Below are 11,444 nucleotides of genomic sequence, written 5' to 3'. Positions count from 1 at the left end.
GGTATATCATGACAAGAAGTACATATTTAGAAGACCAGAATGACAGGCATTCCAAGCTTGACCCTTCTATTACACATTGCTATCTTCAGTCCAGTTGCTTGGTTCGCAGGTATCAGCATATATAGTTAGTCAGGGTGAGAATCCTACCAATTAACTGCTAGTTTCAAAAACCTCCTGATGTTTCTCAGGAACATTGCCTTATCCATTTTGTGAGTATAAATGTATGGCTTTGCCCCTGTCATTTTTCCCAGCTTTTCTCCTTGCCCTCTCCTCATTGTCCAATCCTCAAGTTCTTGCTTTCCTTTTAATTGTGTTATACTTTTCTATTTGTAATTCTTCTTTTGAGTTCTTATACTAGGGATACTATATGATATTTACACATGTGCATCTGGTTTATTTCACTTATAAGTGTATCTTCAAGTGGCATCCACTTAAATATGAAGGCTTTGAGTTTATCATTTTTTGTAGCTGAATAATACTCCATTGTACATAAACACCACATCTTTTTCAACCATTCCTCATGTGATGGGCATCTTGGTGGTTTCCAAGATTTGACTATCACAAATTGTGCTGCTATTAACAAAGGTACACATATATCACTATGATATGACATTTTCATTTTCTCTGGGAAAATTCCTAGTAGGGGGAGAGCTGGTTTGAATGGGATTTCCAGTCCTAGTTTTTTAAGGAGTCTCCACACTGATTTCCATAATGGTTGCACCAATCTACATTCCCACCAGCAGTGGAAAAGGCTTCCATTTTCTCCGCAGCCTCTCCAACATTTGTTGTTTGTTAATTTGTTTATGATAGCCATTCTTTCTGGGGTGAGATGGTATCTCAGTGTTGTTTTAATTTGCATTTCACAGATGGCTAGTGATGTGGAGCATTTTTTCATATATTTATTCGCTTCTTTCATTTTGTCCTCTGAGAAGTGTACGTTCATCTTGGATGACCATTTCTGTATTGGGTCTTTAAATTTTGGGGCCCTAGTGTTTTCTAGTTCTTTATAAATTCTAGAGAGCAGACCTTTTTCTGCATGCTTATTAGTTAAGATTTTTTCCAAATTTGTGAGTTGTTTTTTCACTTTGTTGGTAATTTCTTTTGACGTGCAAAAACTTCTCAGTAAGAGATTGTCCCAGTTGTTAATTCTTTCAAGTATTACCTGTGCGATTTCATTTTTGTTCATGAACTCTTTGCCTACCCCTGTGTCTTCAAGATTTCCTCCTACTTTCCTCTTCAAGGAGATTTAGTGTTTCTGTTTTAATATTTAGATTTTTAATCCATTTTGACTTTAACTTAGTGCATGGTGATAGACCTGGGTCAAGTTTGAGTTTTCGGCATGTAGAGAGCCAGTTATTCCACCAGCATTTGTTAAAGAGGCTATCTTTCTTCCACTACTGGAATTTTTAAACGGTGCTGCAAAAGATCCTTATAACCCAGTGATGGTGCTGGTCATGCACACACTGCAGCAGGCGCACAGAGCTCGTGTCATCAGCTCCGCATTGCCCAGCAGCCAGGCAAGCACAGGGTGTTCAGGCTGAACACCTGATGTTGCAGTGTTGGTACCTTGTGAGTTGCAGTGTGGGCACTCAGTCTCTAAAAGGTTCGCCATCACTGTTTCAGGGTTGGAAAAGTCTTCTCTGTCATTTTGCTACTGGACTGGCCAGTAAGAACAGTATAGTACAGCAACCAAGGGAGAGTGGTCTGTGTCCATCATGAAAAGAAGGCTCTTAGGTGACAGTAGTTGTCTCTCTAGACTTGAAAATTTCACCTTCAAAAAGTTAAGAAAAAGGAAGGATAATTGGAAGTGAGAATAAAAAAGGGGGGAAAAAGAAGAGAAAAAATAGCTCGGCTTAGACATTGAGCTTTCTGATAGGCTCATTCATTCACTAATTCTAAAAAGATTTATTGGGGCCAGTGAGATAGCTCAGTGGACTAAAGCGACTGGTTAGGCAAGTGCAGGGACCACGGTTCACTCCCTGCACTGCATACCACACCAGCCCTGTCCCCAGCGTGGGCTGAACTGGCCAGAGTCCAGGTGTAGTGGTGCAGGCCTGTGATCCCAGAGCTGGGGAGGCTGAAAGCAGGAGAATCACTGTGAGTCCGAGCTGCATAGTGAGACTCTACAACAATCAAATACATTAAAATAAATAAATAAACAAATAAAGAGATTTATTGGTCACTGACTTCTTTATATAGCAGGAATTTTCTTCACTTTAGGGCTTCAACATAAATTATCCAAAAGTAATGGGTGAATATTGGAAAAGCCAATAAAAGTTAAAAAATTAAAATGCCAGGGAAACTCTAAGAATTTAGAACTTCATAATTAAAATTTGCAGCAATGATACAGAACAAAATATTTTCATTTCTGCTTAGCATAATAAATAGAAATAGACTCAATGCCCAATAAAAATGATGAATTTAACAGATGCCAAAGAAAATCAACATTCAGTTTGAGATCTATGGTGGCAACACTGAAAGCAGATGGACTAAGTTCATTTCCTACTTTTTTTTTTTTTAATGAAATGGTTCTCTCAGAAGATATCCTTGCTGTGCTTTATCTTCAACTCTAGGAGACACATACGACTGTATCAATAAAGTAAGAAATAAAAAAGTTTGGAAGGCTGAGGGTTGATTACTTGAATAGGTGCACCAGAAAACCCGAGAACATTCTGGATTATCCTGGTGTGGAGTCTCTAAGAGGAGATGAGAGTGTCCAAGCCCCCCTACAGTATAATTTAGTTCCAGCTCACCCTTACCATACTGCAGAAGCATCACACTTAGAGAGATACTGTTTTGGGTTTGTTTTTTTTTTTTTAAGATGCTTTTTTTAAATTTTTACTTTTAGTTCCTAGCTTAAAAAATGATGGCATGGGGAGGGAAAGAAGGGGAAGGTTTTTTTGTTTTTGTTTTTGTTTTTGTTTTTTTAAAGAAGGAAGATGCATTATGTACATGTATCAGTTCCTCACAAGGAACATAACCATGTACTGCAAACAGGTACTGATTAAAAACTGAAGAAAATACATGACTGAGAGAAAAGTTGCAGAAACTTTTGGCTTTGTGTGTTTACTCTGGCAAGTGAGTACCCTAATTACGTGTCCTCATGCATTTTGACACTCCCATGCCTTTTGCTTGTTTTCTCGTCCCCTGGAGAATATATTATGTGGTGATGTGTGGATTTAGAAATTGTAAACTCGGGTGTGCCCAATGTATTTTGCAACATTTCTGAACTGAGCACATACAAGTGCCTTAGTATGCATGAGGTCTTGGAGAGTCTGGGGAGAAGAGCCATTGAAATGGTCAGGGCAGGGCACTGCCTCAGGTTCCTATGAGGCTCACAAAGACAGAAGGCTGCTCTCACAACCTCCCCATCACTGTTCCACCCCAGGTGTACCAGAGTCTGGAACATGAACTTCAGAAGCATGTCAGCCGGCAGGACACCCTGCAGCAGTGCCAGGCCTGGCTTTCCTCAGTCCAGCCAGACCTAAAGCCAAGCCTGCAGCCACCACTCAGCAGGGCAGAAGCTGTCAAGCAGGTAGTAGACTTCTGGATATTTGTTATTCTTGTGAGTCATACATTCCGTCAAAACATATTAAGTGTAAGGGCTAGGGATTTGGCTCAGCAGCATGAGAGTCTGCCTGTCAAGTGCAAGATGCCAAGCTTGATCCCCAGGACTGAAAAAACAAAAACAAAAAATGTATTAAATGACTTTGATGTGCTGAACTGAGCTGGCTCCTGAGAGTATGGAAGAATAAATAAAGTATGAGCTTGAATCTGTGCACATTCATGGTCCAGCCAGGATAATGTGCTGCCCTGGTAGAAAAGAAAGGACATGGGCTGTGACCAGAGATGAACTCCACAAACTAAATCACTTAATTTTTCTGAGCCTATTTCCTACTGCTTGTGGACACCAGCATCTCTGCAGAGGCTCCAGTCCTCTGTCCAAAATGACATAGAATTTGTATACAACCTACTTAAATCCTCCCAGACATAGACTTTATATCATCTCTGGACTACTTGAAATGCTGGATGCAGTGTAAATAGCTGCTATACGCTTGTTTAGGGAATGACAAGAGAAAAAGTCTATACTCTTTCAGTACAGGCAAGATTTGGGTTTTTTTTCTCTGACATTTACCATTTGTACTTGGTTGAATCTGTAGATGCAAACCCCACAAATACAAAGGGGCAACTGTGTGCATACTTCTGGAAGTTATGATGAATTTCAGTATCATACCACAAATGAATATGATTTATAACAGTAAAGGCAATGCCATCTTCTTCTACCACTTTGTTTTTGTTTTTGGCGTGAGGTGCTTAATAAATACTTACTGAATGAGCGATTGGTGGAATTTAATTCTCATCATGAAAAATGAATTTATTGCATATTATCCCGATAGCCACAAGATTAAAATTTTGCTGCTGGGATTTCATCAGAATATAGGGAAAACATTATTTTTTTTAAAAAAAATTTGTACTCTTCAGTGTTTATATGCAGCATTAATTTTGTAGAAAAACATTTTAGGAAAATTTAGTTGCAAAAGTTATTGCTGCCAGACATAAATTAATGGTATTAAATAAAAAATTCCATTTCCTTACTAGAAACTAAGATTAATATAGTGCTATAGTTCATTTAATCCTCGTATACAATGTGTCTACATAATTCATTCCCAAAGTACTTTCTGGATGAAATGATTTATATTATTTATGTATGAAATAGCTCTCTATATATCAGTATTTTATGAAAAAGAGCATCGGGACAAGTGAAATATGGCTCTTTTTGAGTGACTAGAAAGGATATATTCTGCAGTTTCATTCTTTTTCTTGTGGTTCTGTTATAAATTTATTTTATTTAAGATAATTGAGAATAAAACTGCACTTTTCTCTTTTGTTACTAAGAAAGGAGAAAAAAGTAGTAATCCAAATAACTTTTGGCTAGAACAAGATAAGATTTACTATACTCTGCAGAATAAGTTGTACCTGGAGGCCAAGAGAGCCCTGCAGAGAGGCCCACTCCTGTGCTTCTGGGAAGGTGGCAGAGGTCCATCGCAGAAGCCTTTCCAGGAGCTTCTAAAACAGAAGAGCAGGCTGTGAACTCCCATCAGAGAAAATAAGCCCAGCCATCTGTCATGTTCTGACTCACTCCAGTCAACCTCCAAACTCCCTCTGACCATGATCTTGTCTCCAAAATATACAAAAGCATGTGAGGAAACAGCACAGTAGACTATGGGTTTTTGCACTGAAACAAAAAATAAGTGAGATTGTGCAGCCTAGAGAGTTGTTTTGGGTTTTCCTCTTTCCCAAACTATGCAGATAGCCTTACTTAAAATGAGAAGGGGGAAGGCTAGCCAAATAGCTCAGTGGATTAAAATGCCTGCAAGCAGGCACGGGGGACAGTGTTTGATCCCTGGGCCTGCCATGCTAGCCCTGTCCCCAGGGTGCCCTGAGACAGCAATTGAAACTGGGTGTTGTGGCGCACACCTGTAATCCCAGCTCTTTGGGAGGCTGTAAACAGGTGGATCACTAGAGTCTGATCTAGCAGTGAGACTCTGAACACCCTGTAGACTCTTCCCTAAAAATAAAAAAAAAAAAAAAAAAAAAAGAAAGAAAGAAAGAAAGAAAGAAAGAAAGAAAGAAAGAAAGAAAGAAAGAAAGAGAGAGAAGAAGGGGAAGGGGATTTACCTCAGCAGCAGAGTGCCTGCCTGGCAAGTGTGAGGTCATGAGTTCGATTCTCAGCACCAAAATGATAGATAGAATACTTCCTTTTTGAATTAATCCCTGTAAATCACTAACAAAGGTCAAAGAAATGGTAAAAATAATGATCATGAAGAGATTATTTTTGAAATGCTAACAAATCCTACCAACAGTATAAACATTTGCTATCTAAATAATGCATATGTTGCTCTTACTCTGACAATTGCTTTTGCTCCCAGGTCAAACACTGCAGAGCTTTGCAGGAGCAAGCAAGGACATACTTGGATCTCCTTTGTTCCATGTGTGACTTGTCAAATTCTTCAGTGAAAACCACAGCAAAAGACATTCAACAAACAGAGCAAATGGTAAAAATACTTTTCAAAACACATATTGAATTTTCTATTTCAGTATGCTGTCTTTCTAGAATGTTGTAAGTGAAGTTTAAAGAAACTTTGTATGGTCATTATAATAAGTTCATATGTGAAGTTCAAACAAGTCAGAGACATATAAGCATGCTAATACTTCGGACTGAATTGCAGTTGGATCAGTCAATCCCATCCAACCACTACTCCTTACTACCCTCTTCCTCTTTGCTCCCTAATTACGTCATCTTTTTCCACACTTTTTTGTCCTTTTCTACATTTTTCTTCACATAATGCTTATGTGAGGGACATTTTGTCTCTTTTTTTTTTTAAAAAAAATCAAAGTTGCCAAGTAGTGTGCTTGACGTGGTACTGGGAAGGGTTCTGCACCTGCAGCTGACCTTGGCAGGAAGCCGCAGGATGCCTGGTGAGGCCCTGGCCACAGTACAGCTGCTCAGGAGCCCTGAGCTTGCCCTGCTGCTGCTGTAGCCTTCGGTATTTTCATGCAACAGATTCAAGTTTAGAAGTAAAGTAAGACTAGGTTTTGTACTCAACTTCTGCCATGTTTGCAGGCTAGTAAATGATGGAAAGGACATATGTCTTATTATAATAAAGTTTTCTCCTTCCTATGATTAAAAGGGACCTGCCTTTTATCCTTTATGAAAGATGAAGTAACCTGCATGTTTTACGAAAATAGTTCTTTGAAGCAAGTTAGACCGTTTCAAAGACCAGCAAAGCAGATCTAAATATATATCTGAAATATTAATAACTTAGTTTCAAAAGAAGGGAAAACAAGTGTACATCAGATAAAAATATAGATCTTTTTCAATTATAACACAATGGGCAACACTGTCAGGACAGCTTCTAATCTAATAAATTGTTATGGTCGCTTGGAACTTCACAACACTGATTAAAATCACATAAAATAATTCCTACTCATTTAAATGTTCTAGAAATTCTAAATCCAAAAGAAAATCTACCTTTCTTGAGACAAGTAGAGAGGTGCTCTTCGGGTTCACCTGTGTGTGCGTGCACACGCGCACACTTATGCATGCATGCCTGTGCGCAGGAACACACACCCCCACCCCACCACCCCCCCCCCACCCCACCACCCCCCCCCCGTCGAGGAGCTGAAGTGCTGAAAGTAGATGCTTCTCTCTGTGGCTGATAACTTTTGCTGCTGTGTTCTCTCAAGATCGAACAAAGGCTTGCTCAGGCCCAGAACTTAACGCAGGGCTGGGAAGAGATCAAGCACCTGAAAGCCGAGCTGTGGATTTATCTCCAGGACGCCGATCAGCAGCTGCAGAACATGAAGCGAAGGCATTCGGAACTGGAGCTAAATATTGCCCAGAACATGGTTGCCCAAGTAAAGGTGAGAATTAATTAACTAATTAATTAAGTGGTCAGCAGCTGCATGTGTGCCATCACTCAGACAAGCTGTGTTCACAAAGAAACTGCCCTCGGAGAACAAGAGATTGCCATGACTGTGTCAATGCCGTGGAAGCATCCTCAGAAAAATTTCCTAGAGAACGGGCCCAGGTGGCCCACTGGACGTAAAGGAGCCCACGACAGTAGCAGTGTTGAAACATATTCAGCACATTCGCATCAGTATGCCTGGATGTCTGTCAACCTTTAGACATCAGCGCAACTATTTAAAGAAAGAGAGATCCTGAACAGTCTCCTTTTGGTGTCAGGGAAAGACAGGTCACACAGAAAACTTATATAAGCCATATGCAGTGGCACATGCCTGCGGTGCAGCTACTCAGGAGGCTGAGCAGGATGATCAGTAGTTTCAGGGTTCCCGGAGCAACATGAAGAGACTTTGTCCAGAGAGAGACAGAGAGACAAAGAGAGAGAGAGAGAGAGAGAGAGAGAGAGAGAGAGAGAGAGAGAGGCAAGCACATATATTCTTTGTGTTTAAATCATTTATATTTTGGGCCAGGAAGATAGCTCAGTAGAATAAGCCTAGTCAGTGCAGGGTTCTAAGTTCAATCCCCAGTACTACCAAACAAAATAAATAAATAAAAACATAAATAAATCATTCACTTTTTTAAAAAAAAATATCTATTGGATACAAGGTCTCACTACACAGCTCCGACTCATAGTGATCCTCTTGCATCAGCCTCCTCATGCTGGGATTACAGGCATGCGCCACCATGCCTGGTTTAGGGACTGGCTTAGCACAGCCAGGGTTCGGGGCCAGTGTGGTACGTGGTATGTGGGAGCGAACTTGAGTCCTTGCACTTGCCAGGCAGGCATTTAGACTGCTGAACTATCTTCCCAGCCCCAGATCGCCCTCTTTGGTCAGAGAACATTTACTGTATCTATTTCTGAATAAAGAAGCTATAGTTTAGCTTACAGAGTCAGAAGACAACTGCTAAGCAACCACTAAGCCTTAATAGTTTTCACTCCCATGTTTTGAAAACTATGGGATTTTTGTGTATTGACTGATTATATATTGAATGCGTATATGATTACAGTATAATAAAATATTACTCATATTTATAATATTAAAACAATACAAAATAATTTAAGTATATTAACTTGGTTTTATGTAGGTTCAGATTTTCAACAAACCTTAAGATTTATTTTCCCCCACAATTATGGAGAATTAATTTTCTTATAGAACATTTTTCAAAAAGAAAAATAGAAAACAACATGAATAGTATTCTTTTTTCCACAAAGCACGAAATCTTAAAAGCTTTTTAGGGAATGAATGTCTCACTTCAGTGTAAGAAGTTCTTCTTTAATGATGGTAATGCCATCATGTGAAGCAGTTTTTCTTGGCACTTTTAAAAATAACACAATGAAAGAAAATGCCACAGTTGTTCTGATGCTTCCATGGCTGAGAATTGGTTTGTAAGGCAGTACGGTGAATTTTAGATTTCCTCTTCAGATTTTTCATATTAAAAGATTTTTACATTCCATGAGGATTATGTCACTCTGCATTGAGATGTTCACTTACTGTTTGTTGGGCAGGGTTCACTAGGCATGACCTGGTTTTTGTGATTATTCTTCAGGATTTTGCTAAACAACTGCAGTGCAAACAGACCTCCATGAGCGCTATCTTAGAAAAGGTGAACAAGTTAACAAAGAAGCAGGAGTCTTCCGAGCACAAGGAGATAAGTCACTTAAATGACCAGTGGCTGGATCTATGCCTTCAGTCAGATCAGCTGCGTTCACAAAGGGAGCAGGACCTTCAGCGAACGAGGGATTACCATGACCGGATGAATGTGGTCGAAGCATTCTTAGAAAAATTCACTACGGAATGGGATAACTTGGCCAGGTAATAGAAGTTCTCCAGTGGGTCCTCATAATGCTTGGCCAGATTTGTCTTTATTTCTTCAAAGATTTTAAATTTCTTATTTGTACTGTTACCATCATTAAGACCAGTACCAATATTGGCAACACATTAAGAACCTACTGTTGTCAGGGCTGGCCAGATAGCTCAGCAGACTAAAGCGCCTGCTTAGGTAAACACAGGGAACAGGGTTTGATCCCCAGTGTGCTGTGCCAGCCCCGCCCCCAGGATGCGCTGAGATGGTGATTGAGACTGGGCATGCTAGTGTGTGCCTGTAATCCCAGCTTTTGAGAGGCTGAACACAGGTGGATCACTATGAGTCTGATCTATGTAGTGAGACCCTATAGACCCTGTACCAAATACATAAAAATAAAAATAAAGATTAAAAAGAACCTACTGTTTTCAAATGGGTACAGACTCATGAGCTTAGTATGATTTACCAGTGGGCAAAATAGAAATGCTTCACAACAGCACTGTTTCATCAGGTGTGGTGGTATATGCCTGTTATCCCAGGCAGGAGGATCATAATTCAAACCACTGTGGACAACTGAGTGACTTAGCGAGATGCTGTCTCAAAATAACATACAAAACAGGATGAACATGTATCTCAGTGGGCAGGCTCTGTGATCTATCTCTAGTACTGTACCAGGAGAAAAAAAGAAAAAAATCAAATAACACTTTCTTCACTGTGAACGCAAAAATATTCCAAAGACTATGACTCCATGACCCTATGGATTGTCTTAAGAATACTTCTAGTTTTGTTTAATTACCAGTGGTGGGGCTACGATCTGCAGGTTCATGAAGTGAGTCCTTCCTGAATGGATAAGCTCCAGGAATGTCTATCATGTCAAAAAGCAGCATTCTCTGTAATTCGGTCACACTCAGTCATGTTCTAAAAGAATGGTAAACAATCCAAATTCAGTTATTTGTTTTCTTTGGGATTTTCCTTTCTTTCTTTCTTTCTTTCTTTCTTTCTTTCTTTCTTTCTTTCTTTCTTTCTTCTTTCTTTCTTTCTTTTTCGTACAGGGTCTCATTACACAGCTCAAATTCATAGTGATCCTCCTGTTTTCTACCTCCCCAGCTCTGGGGCTACAAGCATGCACCACCATGTCCGGACTCAGTCATGGGCTCAGCGTGCCCAGGGGTGGGGCCAGTGCAGCTTAGGGTATCAGGATTGAACCCTGGACCCTGAGCTTGCCTAAGCAGGTGCTTAGTCTGCTGAGCTATATCGCTGGCCCTTCCTTTGATATTTTGCACTGATGGAACCCCTGTTGACTGTTTTCTTGGTCAGCACATGAAAGTATTTTCTTACTTTTGATTAACATAATTCTTAAAATCTTTACTTGCACTGATATTTTTGAGTTTGTTGCAATAAGAAATGCTCAACATTTTTCTGCACATTGTTAAATCATAGTAAGGGTTTGTGTGTGTGTCTTCGTGCGGTATTTTCTAGTATATTTACTCTTCATGATGCTCAACACCTTACTGGCCTTTAGGAGAAAGCCTGTATATCTCAGCAGAAAGCCCCATATTTGTGGCTTGTAATAGGCCTACAGATACCTCAGGCCTACATGTCCATGACAGAATTTATCACTCTTCCCAACCATTCTTTGTGTACTACAGAGCTGGTCATTTTGTAAGTGTAAGAGACTACAATAGATACCGTGAAAGGAAAAGAAACTGTTCGAATGAAAGGAATAACTGGGAAGAGGGAAACAAGTAAAGAAAGTAGGAAGGGAAAAAGAAATATAAATATATACGCAGCATAGCTTGGATAATTGTACTGCTGATTTCTGCTGTCCTATTGAGAAGAGTAGTTAATGCTTATATTTTTTTCTCTCACCTTTATACATATTTTTAATTAAATAATTTATTTATTTGATACAAGGTATCACTATGAAGCTTGGACTTGTACTGATCCTCCTGTTTCAGCCTCCCCAGCCCTGAGATTATAGGCATGTGCCACCATGCCCAATTTCAGTGGCCAGCTCGGTGCAGAGCCAGCATGGCATGCGGTACCAGGGATTGAACCTAAGTCCTTGTGCTTGCCAGGAAAGTGCTTAGATCACCAAACTATCTCCCCGGCCACC

General features: G+C 39.9%; 1 protein-coding gene across 1 annotated transcript in view; it reads left to right on the top strand.

The window, feature by feature from the left end:
• The window catches only part of Syne1 (spectrin repeat containing nuclear envelope protein 1), a 564,055-nt gene that overhangs the window by 339,274 nt on the left and 213,337 nt on the right, over window positions 1–11,444 (top strand). The window contains 4 exon segments of the mRNA XM_023706255.1: window positions 3,389–3,535; window positions 5,931–6,056; window positions 7,249–7,425; window positions 9,074–9,339. Coding sequence (XP_023562023.1) covers window positions 3,389–3,535; window positions 5,931–6,056; window positions 7,249–7,425; window positions 9,074–9,339 — 716 coding nt within the window.

Source organism: Octodon degus, unplaced genomic scaffold (assembly GCF_000260255.1).
Source record: "Octodon degus isolate 3935 unplaced genomic scaffold, OctDeg1.0 scaffold00246, whole genome shotgun sequence".
NCBI classification, from domain to species: Eukaryota; Metazoa; Chordata; class Mammalia; order Rodentia; family Octodontidae; genus Octodon; species Octodon degus.
This window is presented reverse-complemented; position numbering and strand designations above follow the sequence as displayed.